Source organism: Acomys russatus, chromosome 26 (genome assembly GCF_903995435.1).
Source record: "Acomys russatus chromosome 26, mAcoRus1.1, whole genome shotgun sequence".
NCBI lineage: Eukaryota > Metazoa > Chordata > Mammalia > Rodentia > Muridae > Acomys > Acomys russatus.
Genome location: NC_067162.1, coordinates 5,897,429 through 5,912,817, shown reverse-complemented (window position 1 = coordinate 5,912,817; position 15,389 = coordinate 5,897,429). Strand labels below are relative to the sequence as shown.

Below are 15,389 nucleotides of genomic sequence, written 5' to 3'. Positions count from 1 at the left end.
ATAAAAAAACCACATAGTACGTCAATTCATTCACACAAGGGGTCCCGCGTAAGGTAATCTATTAAAACTGACAATAGATTAGTGAGTGGGAATAGTGAATGCTGGCTGGTCACTGAGCCCCAGAGAGCCACTTTCTCTGCCTCCCAAGTGCCTGGATGCCAAGTGCACACCAGCACACCCTGCTGTGCTTCTGTGGGTTCTGGGGTCAGAATCATCTCCTCTTCACTGAAAGAGCCATGTCCCCACGCTGCAGGGATGCTCAGGCTGGCCAAAAACTCGTGGTCCTTCTCCATCTTGTTTCTGCCTCCAGAGAGAATTATGTTGACAGGCCTGGACAGCCACAAATAAAAATCCTTTTTATTGAGATAGTATTTAAAAAAATCTGGGATCCTTTTTAAAGCATAGCCTGAAATATATGTGTGTGTGTGTGTGTGTGTGTGTGTGTGTGTGTGTGTGTGTGTGTGTATCCAGTGCAATGCCACGCCACATTCAATAACTTCTCCATGTGTTCAGAAAGGCATAGATAAAGCACCTTCCAATCTTAGTCTGATTGTGCCGCTGCCATTTTCTATACTGTCAAATACCTCAGCAGCATGAGTTTTGAGAATGTGGTAAGTAAAATGAATTAATAAAACAAATAGACAAATACTTTCCTATTAACAGTTCTAAATCAGTTAGCATTATTTCTATGTTATGCCTGTGCCATGGTGCATGGGCAGGGGTCAGAGGTCAACCTGTGGGGAGTTGGTTCTCCCCTTCCATCCTGCACTTCCAGGGATGGAACACAAGTCTTGGTAGCCAACCCCCTCAGATCTCGCCAGCTCAACCCTTGAGCACTTTCCACAATGTGCTGATATCTCCTCAGTCACAGTTAGCTTTTGCAGGCAAGTAGAAGCATTGGAACTATGTAAAATCAGGTTATAAAATGTTTTAGGACAGTGTGAGGAGGCACACACCTTTAGTCCCAGCACTAAGTAGATAGACGCAGGTGAATCTCTGTGAGTAGAAGGTCAGCCTGGTCCACATAGTGAGTTCCAGGAAAACCAAGGCTATGTAGAAAGATCCCGTCTCAGAAAAAAAAATTTTTTTTTAATGTAAAAAAGAGTGTTTTAAAAAGTCTCATATCTTCTCCACTACTCAATTTAGCAACTTATAAGTCTGATGAAGGCAAGTTTTGTGATGATAAAACAGAATAATTTTCATTCTTAGAGATTATTACTGGTGTCTCACGCTGTGGCATCTATTGTACAGGTGCCTCCAACACCCATGTGTTAAAGGCTGATCCCAAGTGGCACCTCTGGGAGGCGGGCACCTTAAGCAAGTGGGCACTAGGGGAGTCTGCGGGTCATTGGGTGTGCCCTCCACGTGACTGTGAGACCCTGGGTTCTATTTCCTCTCTTTTACTTCCTGAGTATGCTCTGTTGAAACACTGTTGCTGCAGTGTGCTGCTAGCTCGCCACAGGTCCGCACGCAATGCAACTGACTGCTCACGGACTAGAACCTCCAACCCTGAGCCAAAATAAACCTGTTTCCTTTGTAAACTGACTATGTTGTATATTTGTAAGAGTGAAGGACAGCTGACTGACTAAAGTCACACTGCTGAAAGTGTGTTACATGTAAATACAGTGTCCTCAGGCATGGAAAGCTCAAAAGGATAAAAGAATAAATAAGGGCTTATATATATATTTAAAACAAAACCAAAAACTCACCACTGCTTTCCAAAGGAGAAAAAACAGATAGAAGAGCAAATAGTTTGCAGCCTGAAAATTAGTTCAGCTAAAATCTCTCATATAGCTCAAGACAGTCTTCAGAACAGACATGGTGTTTGATGCTGTTTAGAGTGGCGTTAGGGACATTCTCCAGAGAGATGTCAAACATGCCCAGAAATAATTCAGAAATTTCACTGCAATGGATGTGAAGAAAGTGGTATTATCCGAGGCTTGCGAACAGCATGCTCTTGATTTGTCGGGGATATATGTCCTTCTTTGAAAAGGTTCTGGATGCCATTATTTCATAATAAATTAAAGGGCTCACCACAGAAGAATTGAGTTTTTTTTTTTTTTCTAAAGGAAACGGGGACATTTAATAGAGCTCTGTTCCCCACCAGCTTTCAGCCTGAAACATTCTTTTCAGATGGACCAAACTCATTCCTGTAGCCATGTCCTCAGCAGGCTGGGCTAAAGCCTTAGCTGTCAGGATCCCTTGGAAGGCTTATCAAAGCACAGTCTGCTGGGCCTCACCCTCAGAGTTCCAGCCAAGTCCAGAGCAGGTCTCAGAATGTAAGTGTCCCATGCTCTAGTGGCTCCTGAGAGTTGGGGCTGGCTTCCACTGACCCTCTACCAGAAAGGAAAGGAAAAACAGTTCAAAGGCCTAAACACATCTACTCAGCGCTGAAGTAACAGCAGTTGGCACAGCTGTTCCTCCAAGTCTGAGGTATCGTGCATGTTGCTGTACCTTCCTGGTTCCTGACCCTCCTTGTCCTATCCACCCAAAGACTCACTTCTGGACTTTCTTCTGCCTCCCAGAAGTCTTACAGGGTGACAGGACAGATGGCAGACATGCCAGCCAATACGCCCTTCCTTACCTATAGTCATAGAAGCGTCCACTGGTGAGCCCCCATCTGAGCTGACGTAGCCAGCTGGAATTTGGGACTGAAACCAAGAAGGCTGTTGGCCCTTCTTAACGAGGGGTAATCTCCCAACCCCTTGAGGAATGCTGCCACTGTATGCCTAGAGGGGTACAGGGAGGAAGTGGGGGGCCTCCTGGGTTCCGGGAGCCTGCTGCATCCTGCCTGGGACCCATAAGGCACTGCTACTCCTGAGTGTCCTGTTGCCTTCTTTTCTTGCTAATTACCTGAAAGGGACTTCGAACACATAAGCAAAGGACCCCCATTTTAAAATGTCCAGGAAGTCATTCCCTCTGTCCCTTTCCTCTTTGCTTGAGCCCACCTCAAAGGTGAAATTACTTTAAAATTTCATCTTTCTCAGGTTTACCTCGAATCAACGTGTGTGTGTGTGTGTGTGTGTGTGTGTGTGTGTGTGTGTGTGTGTGTGTGAGAGAGAGAGAGAGAGAGAGAGAGACAGAGAGAGAGACAGAGAGAGAGAGACAGAGAGAGACAGAGAGAGACAGAGAGAGAGACAGACAGGCAGACAGGCAGACAGACAGACAGAGACAGAGACAGAATCAAAAGCTAGCTGTATGGCTTAGAGAGACCAAGGCTGGAGGGACACCCCATGGGTAAGAGTGCTAGCCCAGGATTGAACTTCAGTTCCCAGAACCCCCTTCGGGTGGCCCATAAGCATCAGCTCCAGGGGATCTGATGTTCTTCCGGCTTCCAAAGACACCCATACACCCACACATACATGTCATTTAAAACGTGTCTATGCAAGTGAGAGCCAGATTGCCGTCCGATGCCTCCCATCACAGTCCACCTCAGTTTTGGCGACATGAGCACTCGCCAAACCTGAAGCTCAGTGACGGGCTAGACTGACTGGCCCCAGGACACTCCTGTCTTGTCTCTCAGAGCTGGGATTAGAGAGGTGTGTTGCAATTCCTTTTACATGGGTTTTGGGGATCTGAATTCAGGTGTCCAAGCTTCCAGACATAGCAAGGACTTTACCCAGTGAGCCATTTCCACAACCTGGAATTCTTATTCTTTCCTTTTTAAAATCTAATTTTAAGTGTGTGTGCGTGGGGAGGGAGTGCAGGTGCCTGTAAAGTACAGTGGTGCCAGATGCCTGCAGATCTGGAGCTACAGGTGACTGTGAGCTGCTCAGCATGGTGATGGGACCAAACACTTGTCCTCAGTGCGTGTTCTTAACCAACAAGCCATCTCTCCAGCAGCCCCAGCATCCACACTCTGAAATGTCATTCTTAACTGCTCCTTTAGATTTGCCCAAACTGTGCACGGTACGTTCTGCACATCCATTCCCACTCAGTGAGCAATGCCACAGAGAGAGGGGAGGCCTCCGCTTCTCTCTGGACCTACCTACTCTTCCCAAAGCACAGCCGTGGGTAAACATCCCATCACTTCTGGCAGCAAGTCGCATCTGTGACCACACTTATGACATAAGCCGGCAAGGTGACCAGACATTGCCAAGTCGGTCTGACGGTACCCTGACTGGTTCCCACTGCATCTCACGTCACACGTCCCTAATGTGCTAAACACTGAGATTGAGGCCTCTTTACATGAAGGCTTCTGGGAATTATCTTTGGCAAGCACAGGCTTACCAGGGAAGTTTCACGGTTTTGGCTGCTGTGTCCAGCCATTTCCTCAAAGCGGGTTGCTTTTCTTTATGGTGACCGGCATCCTGGGTCCAGCGGTCAGGCACTCACCTTCATAATTAACAACTGGAAAGCGAATCTGAAGCCCAGGGAAGAAGAAAACTCAGATGCTGCCAGCACGCAGGCTGTGGACGCTTCAGCCTGGCTCTGACTGATGACGTGTATTTCCCCTAGAGAAGCCAGCTGTGTGCCTGGAAAGCACCCTCCCTACCCAGGTTCCTCCACGGGGTCTCACGGGGTATGTGGCTAGGCCACGTGCCAGCCATTCTTCCCTCGGCCTGAGCTCATTTAAACATGGAAACATGAGATAGCCCAAACCACTGACTAGTTTCTTCTTGTTAATTCACTGAAAACCTACGTAAGAAAACAGAAGGAGGCAGGTGGATCGATCGCTGTGAGTTCGAGGCCAGCCTGGTCTACAAAGTGAGTCTAGGACAGCCAAGGCTACACAGAGAAACCAAAAAAAAAAAAAAAAAAAAAAAAAAAAGAAAGCAGAAGGAAAAAATCTTCTCCTTAGCTGTTCTTTGGGCCAAGACAGAAACACAGAAAAGCATCGCCCACGCACTATTATTACTATTTCTACTGTCTCCCTCCCTTAGCTGAGGTTTCCATCCTCTGTATTGTCAGTTACTTCAGTCAACTGTGCTCCCAAAATAGTGAATGATAACTCCACAACAAACTAAGAATAGGTTTGAACAACTTGTTTTATAATACACTGTTGTAGCCAGGTGGGCTACTCTTTCTCCTATTGGAATCACAGGCATGTCCTTCTCCACAGGGCTTAATAACCACTTTACTGCTAAGCAGGGAAAGCCCTTCTTACCTCATGGCTTTGGAATGAAAAGCCATTCGGTTTTAACCCACTCCCCTCCCTTAGGACTTTTATGTTCACCAGAGCACGGTGTGCTAGAGCAACGCAGGGCTACGGTTCTTTGGATGCATGTCACTGCCTGTCTCCCTACACTGGACAGGTAGTGGCTACAGCTGCCAGACAGCAGTAAAGAATTCCAGCCATCTTAAGGGCATGTGACCTACTGTAATATTCCACTAGGAAATTCTCTATCCTTCAGCCTGCTGCTGTTCTGTTGGTAGTTGTTTCAGGGGCCAGCTCACCTGCTCATGAAATTAAGAGGGAAAAGAGGGTTAGCTGGGCAGTGGTGGTGCACGCCTTTAGTCCCAGGCAGAGACAGGGCGGTGTGTGTGTGTGTGTGTGTGTGTGTGTGTGTGTGTGTGTGTGTGTGTGGTCAGCCAGGTTTACAGAATAAGCTCCAGGACAGCCAGGGCTACACAGAGAAATCCTATCCCGGAAAAACAAAAGTATCGATGCACTGAAAGAATACAATGTAAAATACTGCTGGTGAGAGCACAGAAATGTGGCGATTTTGATGCACGCGTCCTTGGCCCAAGTCTCATGTACATAGGAGGTTTTGTTGTTGGTGGTGGGTTTTTTAAGGAGGAAAAAAACAATAATATAGCTATCAGTCTTCATGCAAGCTTATTTCCTCATCATGAAGGAAGACGGTTGCCCTTCATAAACAGGACCGTGGCATCCATTCAGCTACGACTGAACCCCATTGTAATGCACTCAATAAAAGTCAAGGCACACACTTAGAAGGAGCCATAGTAACCCGCAAACTTAGTTAAATCTTCACAGAAGCATTTGTTTTTTGGAGGGGGGGAATCTCATTATTATTTAAAAAGTAATTACCTGTTTAAGGCTCTCAAGTCACACTGTCCGAAAGGATTAAGATAAAATAGTTTCCTTGAAGAGCATCTGTCCAGAAACCTCACTCCCTGCTCTCATAACCTCTGTCAGTGTGGTCCAGCTCTGCTGCTCTGCATACCGGATACAGTGAGTTCTGAATCAGCACTATTGCCCGGCAGAATCTCCTATCAGGGAGGGCACAGAAACCACTGGGGGAGAGAGAGTTTAGGCCCTTCTAAGTAGAGAGCTACCTTCGGGAGAACAAACAGAGGTGGGTGACCTCTTCAGATTGATTGAGCAACAGCAACAGAAGGGCAGCCTCAACCTTGAGATATTTTGCAAAGAAGGAAGACAGAGCTACTCTAAATTATATTGGCTCAACCATGACTATTTGAGCAGCTTTGGGATCTTGCTAGACCTCCATCAATGTCACACGTGCTACTACTACACCAACGCTGCAAAGTCTGGGGAAATAGAGTTACAATAAGACCATAGTTACTTGACTCTGGTGCTTTACTGCCAGTGCAAACCGTGTTCCCCTCAAATTCCAGTGTGCTTTGAATTAACATCAAAGACAAGCATTCCTAACCCCACCAAACGGCAGATACAGGGATTTCAAGTGTTCTGAGATGCTGACTCCAAGTAAATCGCTCGTAATCTCTTACCTTCCAACCTGCTAGTCAACCCGAAACACTGTCAGAATTGCTGATGAACTTACAGATCAGAGAGGAGGCCCGCAAAGGCGGCCCTTGCTTTCATCCTCCGAGCACAGCAAGTTCCCAATGAAAAATAGCTTTTGATTCACATTAGCATTTCAAACGCAGTTCCCAAAAATTACCTTCAGGAGTCAGTGAGCTAAGCAGAGCTATGACTTGACAGGTATGATCACCAATACAGCTTTTTCTTCCATGTTTTGAAAGCTATACCCTTCCACAAAAAAAAAAAAAAAAAAACAACAACAACAACAACAAAAACACACCACTATATTTTTCATCTGTTGTAGAGGACCAGGTAGATACTTGTACCAAAAATCCAAAATACACTAACTTCAGTTTACAGCCCTATTTTTTTTTCTTATACCCAATAAGATGAGATTATATGATTACATTTAGATATTAGTGGTGTCATCCATTCATCTTAAGAACAGGTCTTCCAAGCCGGGCATGGTGGCGCACGCCTTTAATCCCAGCACTCGGGAGGCAGAGGCAGGCGGATCGCTGTGAGTTCGAGGCCAGCCTGGTCTACAAAGTGAGTCCAGGATGGCCAAGGCTACACAGAGAAACCTTGTCTCGGAAAAAAAAAAAAAAAAAGAACAGGTCTTCCATTAGGAAGGTCTTTCTTCTTACAATCACTCACTGCTACTCTATTGTTAATTACTTTGAGTGCTACCTCCACTTCTCACCAAGCCAAAGAAAACATTTCAATGGTCCTTAAAGACTGTAGTATAAATGTCCAAAAGACATGGGAGCCTCACTTAAGAGAAGATATTTTGATCAATTAGAAGGAATCCTGGGGATATTATTACAATCCGTTTAAAGCCGTTGCTTAGATCATCTCAGATGCCGGTAATGTTTTCTGACCATTTCCAATAATATTCAGTAAGAGAAGGCCGTATCTAGATAGGCACTGCACAAAGGGAAGCGAAAACGCTCACACATCTAACGCGAGACCTGAAGCCGTTGTCTAGCCAGGTACAGCATAGATAGAAACGAACAAATTCGTGCATGTAACAGCGAAACTGAAGCCAAGGAATCTGATCACTCCTTTAATTCGCCTTTTTCACGCTATCGGCACCATCGGATTAATTATAAGCCATGCAAGAAACGGTCCGGCTGGCTTGCACGTGGAATGACCAGAATGGAAATATTTTAAGACTATATCGGGTACCTGAGAGTTTCATGAGAAGTTCTGAGGCAGCTTTGGCCGACATGTCCCGCCTTAGCACGTTCCCCTTGCCTTCCTGGGGAGTTAGTGGGTCCTCAGAGATGCTGGGCGCTGCCACTTCTGGTTCCGGGCTGAACACGTAGCTGGACCGAGGCAAAGGCGTGCTTAAGGACTCCTCTTCCTTGGGCTCCTCCTTCACTTTAAAATTAAGATTCATGGGCTCCTTCTGGTTTGCAGCTGTCAAAAAAAATAAGAAGAAGAAAAAAGAAGAGAGACAGAAAGAAAGGGAAGGATATATATAGATATATAGATATATCTATATATCTCCTCTAAGTTGCCCCACACTTCACTGTACCTTTATACAGTGTGCCCCAAGAGCCTTTGCGTCAGTTGGGTATCCGTTTCAGCATATAAACCTGGAGTATTTTTTTTAAGTGCTATATTTTCTCCTTGGTTTCTCTAAACATCTTCTTTGGGCATGCTGTTGCCTTCCTGGAGTTTTAGCACATTCTCCAGCTAATTCTATCATTAATGAATGGCTCACGACATTATTCTGCTGTCAAATACTGAAATTAAATCAGGAGTAAGCAGCAGTATCTAAAACTAAACCGCTGGGGTGGCTGGAAAGGTGATAATGGAGAATCTGCCCAGAAGGAAACCAGGGGCTAGAGATGCACTGTTCTCACCTCGTTATCAATGGACAGTACTGACCCATGCACAAAGGCCATACGCTTTGCTGTATTGTCACCATGAGTAAACCTATGCCTGCCTCAGAGGTCATCTTCACAAACAAAATGGGCTTTGGAATTTTTGTTTTGTTTAGAAAAAAAATATTTTGGAACAATTTTAGATTTACAGAAAAGTTGCAAGGATAGTTCTAAGAATTTCCACGTAGATGTCCCTGGCATTCCCTAAGGGTAACGTCTCATTATGTCTAATCATCACAGTCATCAGAACTAAGAAATTCATGTGGCTATGACCCAAACTCCAAGTTTGTTCACTGATGTCCTATTTGAATTTTTCTGAAACCATGGGCAGCTGGTGTGGAGAACTTGGTCAGACCTGACCTAACCAGCCTGCCATGGGATGGCTTCTGTGAGCTGGCTGCTCTGTGCTAGGCCTTTCCCCTGGGCACACCACACAGAAGAGGCTACAGGTAAGAAGCAGCTCCCCCCTCCCCACCCCACTATCCCTCCCACCCCCCTCAAAGACCCACATAGGACCAATAGTGGCTGTGCCACACGGGATGTGTTTAGTTTTTTTGTTTCATCCCAACCTGTATTCTTAGCCGCTCTTCTTAAAAGTAGCCCAGCCCGTTCTATCTTAACAAACAAGACAAGAAAATTAGCCCCCAACACAAGCACCTACAGTTCCTTTCCCATCTCTAAGGATGCTTACTGTAGAACACCAGTTTGGCTCAGAGTATTTGCAAACCAAGTGGGTAGAGGATCACCTCCAGGTCTCACAGTTACAACTCGTCAGAGCTGGGACTTGAACCTGGGTCCCTGTGTCACTGAATGCCTTTACCACACTGCATCTCCACCTGGAACCTTGGGTTGTGACGAAAGCAAGCTTTAAAGCCCTGGTTCAAATCCTACATGCTCAGTATGGTGTGCACCGACCTTCCTGTTTAAGATAGTGCGACCCTCACCTGACTGTACTCCTCATCTTTTCACTCTGCTCTTATCTTTTTACCCTCCTGGACATGAACACTTACCGTTGAATAACACACTGTTAGGGGCAGGAGCGCACCCCTCCCCCACTCCCTATGAACGTTGAAGCAACAACTTTCCAATGTGCGAGCATTTGCATTTGGGCTTTGAGGGGACACTGGAGCTGGTTCAATGAAGCATAGAGTTAGGGTCATAGTCCAGTGTTAGTACCAGTGGTTCTAAGAACTGTTTTGTCTCCGTCTCTTCTTATGAAGAGAGACACCACAGTTGTCTCTCCACTGGGGCAAAGGTCACGTGAGGACATGGAAAAGAAGCCATCTACAAACTGAGCAGTGAGGCCTCAGGAGAAATCAAACCTGCTGACAGCTTGACGTTGGGCCTCCAGCCTCCAAAACTATAAAAAATACACATCTGTGTGTTAAGACACCCAGGCTACGGTGCTTTGCTACTCAAGTATTGTATAACGTGTTTCGACATATTAGGAGAGCCCTGACAATCTCTTCTTCTGCCTCCAGGGTCAGCTTCACAAAGACACTAACCTGTTTTTAAAGTTGATGATGTCAGGAGGCGAGGACAGTGCCTGGCACATCGCAACAGCCCTATCTGCACTTAGCTGAATGATAAGATGTGTTTGCTCTAAAGCAGTGACGTTGGTGGCGTTCTAGTAGTAGCTCATGGTCAACAAAAGTGAAGAACTCTGGCATTCTCACCCGAAGCAGTCACAAGTGCTTTCCCTGGACGTATCTCCATGGCTGAGGTAAAGTTCACTAGACCATGGGCTTACCGGAATACATCCTTTGAAGACCCGTGGATTCTAGCATCACTAACAATGGCCGCCTAGCCCTTTGTGGACAGAGCTATCAAATCTAAACCAAGGGGAACAATGACAGCCTCTAGAGCAAGGCTCCCACGGGCGGTCCCTAGCTCATCCCAGGTCGCTCTAACTGACTTCGTTTACTCAGCTGCTTTTTCAAATTCTGTCCTGGGAGGCGACTGGTAGCACCTAAAGGTGCCTGCCCTTCCCCAACTCCTTCCTTCCAGAACCTTCCTAAACCCTTTCCCCAGCATACCCTGCTCAGTCACAGCACCGTAAACAGGAAGTGAGCATTGCTTCACCGCTGTCCTTTTATTTACAAACGTGTTTAACCTTCTAGAAGACTAGGAAAGGTAAAAGGCTGAGCAAGGATCCTAACTTCAGAGAGGGCAACCACACTGAGCGGATGCTGGTGGAATTCACAAGTACCCTCCAGGAAGGTTAGTCAGAAGAAGAAGAAGAAGAGGAGGAGGAGGAGGAGGAGGGGGAGGAGGAGGAGGAAGAGGAGGAGGAGGAAGAAGAAGAAGAAGAAGAGGAGGAGGAGGAGGAAGAAGAAGAAGAAAAAGAAGAGGAAGAGGAGGAGGAGGAGGAAGAAGAAGAAGAGGAGGAGGAGGAGGAAGAAGAAAAAGAAAAAGAAGAAGAAGAAGAGGAGGAGGAGGAAGAAGAAGAAGAAAAAGAAGAAGAGGAGAAGGAGGAAGAGGAGGAAGAAGAAGAAGAAAAAGAAGAAGAAGAAGAGGAGGAGGAGGAGGAGGAAGAAGAAGAAGAAGAAGAAGAAGAAGAAGAAGAAGAAGAAGAAGAAGAAGAAGAAGAAGAAGAAGAAGAAGAAGAAGAAGAAGAAGAAGCCGCCCAGCATTGTTAGCGAAACCGTAACTTCATGGGCCCTCAACAAGGCACTTGTAAAGTGGCGATGCTGCTGTGACATAAGCTTCCATGGTGCTACCAACCTGGTTTTCATTCTGACTATATCAAGAATAAGATAACAAGCCAGGCGTGGTGGCGCATGCCTTTAATCCCAGCACTTGAGAGGCAGAGGCAGGTGGATCTCTGTGAGTTCAAGGCCAACCTGGTCTGCAAAGTGAGTCCAGTAAGGCCAAGGCTACTCAAAGAAACCCTGTCTAGAAAAACAGGGGAGAAAAAGAATATCATAGCATAATAATGTGTTTGTTGAGGAGGCATAAATGTTGTTAATGATACAACAGGAAAACATGTGGAAAACACTTGTCTGGTCAAGCTTTACTTCCTAGGTACTTGGACCTAAAGAGAAGACGTGAAAATGAAAGTGCACAGGCTGGGTTACTCTCTATCAGTTATCAGAAATGTGTTCATTGAGGCTGGTACATGAGGCCTGTAGTTTATAATTAATATAACCACATAATTATCAACTTTTAAATGACGCTACTTTTTTAAAGACCCACATAGGCAGAGAAAAGTAAAATTAAAGATGTTTTCCTTTGGGGTGGGGGGGCAGGGGGTCATGGGCATCGCTAGAAGAAACGCCATGATCTGTGACTTGCTTTGACTTCTACTTCGTTCCTGTTAGACACACACAAAGACCTGTGCACACATGGAACTACGCTCATAAAGGCTTGCACGGCACCTGTCCTGACTTCTGTTCACGCATCTTAAAATTGGCAGATGATCCATGCCCAACGGGAACGTCTCCCTAATCAAGAGGCCATTCAAAGTCTAACATCATGTACATATGCAATATTGTGGACTTGATGGAGTGGGCAGTCATTTGAAGGAATCAGACCAGTTTCCATGAGATGTACAACTCAAGATAAAGACGAATGCAGGAAAGCAATGGGCAAAATAATTGCAGAGCCTCAGTCCTCAGTGGTGGGCATTGGTGAGGTGCAAACGAATGCGTAAAGGCATCCTCAGTTCACAGGGAGGTTCCTTCTAAGATTTGGTCCCCAAAGAAAAGCACCATACAACTTACTTAAAGACAATTATTGGGTGGGTGAGGCGGTTCAGGAGTAAAGGTGCTGTCTGATGACCTGAATTCAATCCTTGGAACCCACATGATGGGTCTCACAAGTTGTTCAGCTTTTCTCTAACCTACACACACACACACACACACACACACAAAGACCATTCTTTGGTGTTCTGGGAGGCAGACGTCTATGAGTTCAGGACCAGCCTGGTCCAAGACAGCCAAGGCTACACAGACAAACCCTGTCTCGAAAGTAAATTAAAAAAAAAAAAAAAAGGGAAAAAAGAGCATTCTTTGGTTTAATACTGAGCACAACAAACATTTAAATAATCACAGGGGGTTAAGTCATCTTCAAGCACAAAGGAAGGATGTGAATATTTGCAGGTGAGGAAATTCGAAAGGTTAGCAAAATGACCTGTCCCCAGCCACAGAACTCAAGTACAAAGGCGCTGGGCTCCAGAGCATCCACTGAAGAGGCAGAGCTCTTTCTGCCCCTCCTTCCTCACCAAGACACCCAGGCTCCTTTAAGGCAGCTCAGTATGTGCCTTGGAGAATACGTAATCGATTGCACTGAGCCAGGGATCACTAGTGACAGAGGGAAAGGTGAGTGTTGTCTGAAGCATTGAGGCTTTTCCTGAAATCATGGGATCCTAGGACCATTTGCCTGAGTGGATGCAAGAGGAGAGAGACTGAGACACGGGTGCTTTGGCCCTGTGCTATTGGTCCCCTGTGCTAAGAGAAAGGGACCTGTGTAAGATGACGACAGAGCTCTCTGGTTTCCTGTCTGGCAGTCTGATGAGTGCTAAGGTGCTCTGTGAAAAAGCCTGGCCACTGGGAATTACATTCACGACATCATCTTAAGGCAGAGCGGGCCTGAGAAGAGAAGCTCATCCACTTGATTTTCAAACAATGTTCCAAAGAACCGTGGGACACGCTTCAGGGGCTCCAATTAATGTTCATCTCAAATGTAATTTTTAAAGTTGCCTCTGAATTCATGTAACATGTGATTTTGAAATGTGTATCCCTGTCGGGACGACACCAGAAATGTCGCATCATCAGAGACCACTAACGTGCTGCTGGTGTTGATGAGTCAGTTTAGCTTTGGTTAATCGGCATCTCCTGCTACCATGGGATTGTTATACATGTAGTAACACCTCACGATAAGGAAGCAGCTTGCTGCCAAGTGTGGGGGCGCGCACCTTTGATCCCAGCACTTGAGAGACAGAGGCAGATGGATTGCTGTCAGTTCGAGGCCAGCCTGGTCCCCAAAGAGAGTTCCAGGACAGCCAGGGCTACCCGGAGAGTCCTGGTCTCAAAAAACAAAACAGACAAAAGGAAGCGGCTTGCTGATCTTTGTAAAACCATAGGCCTGTGTGCAAGTGCCACTGTGAAACTGTACAAACACAGTGCCACCAGAGTCTGTGTGCATGCTTTAAGTCAGCTCCTCAACCTTAGCAGTGTGAGCACACGATCGTCTGCTGGAGAAGGGGCCTGCCATGCACACCACAACCCTCCTCCAACTAGGTGCTGGTAGCTCCTACCAGTTGTTGGAGGCAAAAATATTTCTCTAGACATTCCCAGCTGTCCCCGGGGCATACCTGCCTTAAGTTAAATGCCAGGGTAAGGTCTAGAACAAGTGCTTGCTTGGGTGTGGCCTCTGATTATGGCTAGCAGACAAAACAAGGCAGAGATATGCAAAGATACATAAATGCGACCGGTTCTGTCAGTGGGGGGTCACAGTGCACAGTCCAGGGGATACAAAGCGTTCCTCAGGATTAGCTTTTCCGACCGTGCCGACAACACTTTGGATCTTAATACCATCTCCGTGTTGCAGATGAAAAGCCTGAGACCCAAAGAGAGTAAAAACTTTTCCCAAACACTGGGTCACTAGTTACCAAGTGGCAAATAGAGACTCATGGGCAGCTCTGATGGGGTTGTCAGCATGAGGGCAGGTGCTGACGCCATGCTCTGGAGAAGAAACTTCGTTACTGGGAAGGGACATATACATTGTTATAGGGTGGGTTGCTAAGCACTGCTTCCCATTTCCACAATGCCTCTACACAAAGCCATACCTCTTTTTGTTGGTTTTGCTTTGTTTTGGGGTTAAGGCCTCTATATTCAGCCCAGGCTGACCTTGAACTGCCCCAATCACCCGGATGCTGGGATTGCAAGCATGAGCCTTCTTACCTAACAAGGCTTCAGTTAGGAAAATAAACCTGAAAATGTAACAAGCAATAATATTGTTATAGAGACTGCTCCAGAACACCAGAGTGACTCTCACGTCTAATTGCTTAGGTTTTTAAATAAATGCAGCAAATGGAAACTCCTACAATAGTTCTATTTTTTTAAAATACCATTTCTATGTGTTTTATGGAGAGCCTGCATTTAGTATTATTTTTGAAAAAATTAAATTAATTAAACGTTTACAATACAACAAAGTGAAAGCCAACAGTGTTTCCACTCCCTTCTTTTATGATCAGAAAACATGGGCTCAGAAGACGATACTGTTTTTTAAAAGTCACAGTTGTCAATGATTGAATTGTAATTAAAACTTAGTTCTGGGGACTGTACCCCAGATCTAATCTGTCAAGCTGTCCGGGTGCATTATGCAACATATGAACAGACTTGGGACCTGGAACTTTCCAACGATTTGATGTGCTTTAGGTGAGAAAAATAAATCATCTTCTGAAAGCATAAGGCTGCGATTTAATGAAATAACAATAACAGTTGAATACTACTTTTAAATATTAAACCTACTAGATGCATAAGGAATTCTTAAACATTAATTAAAAGCTTTTTTTAAACCTTTTTCTTTAGTCCCAAATCATTTTATAACCCGTTTAGCGAAAGTTTTAAGGTCTCATATTTCCCATCAAGCTGTGCAGGGGTTAATCCTTGGCCAGGATTCTGGGTCTGTGCACCCAAACCAAGGAAGTCCTCAAAGGTCCCCAGTGACAGATACAATGATGGACGCACAGAACACGGTCAAGGGTAGCGATAGCCAATGGAGCTGCAATGATGAATAATGAGCTTTTTTTTTTCTTTCCCTCCACAGGCTACACTACATTTAAAAAGCAGCCTGTGGACCTGGGC

At 45.6% G+C, this 15,389-nt stretch overlaps 1 protein-coding gene across 1 annotated transcript in view; it reads right to left on the bottom strand.

The window, feature by feature from the left end:
• Znf827 (zinc finger protein 827) overlaps positions 1-15,389 on the bottom strand; it is a 114,492-nt gene that overhangs the window by 40,394 nt on the left and 58,709 nt on the right. The window contains exon 5 of the mRNA XM_051169298.1: positions 7,877-8,110. Within this exon, the coding sequence (XP_051025255.1) occupies positions 7,877-8,110 (234 nt within the window). The remainder of the gene's footprint in view (positions 1-7,876; positions 8,111-15,389) is intronic.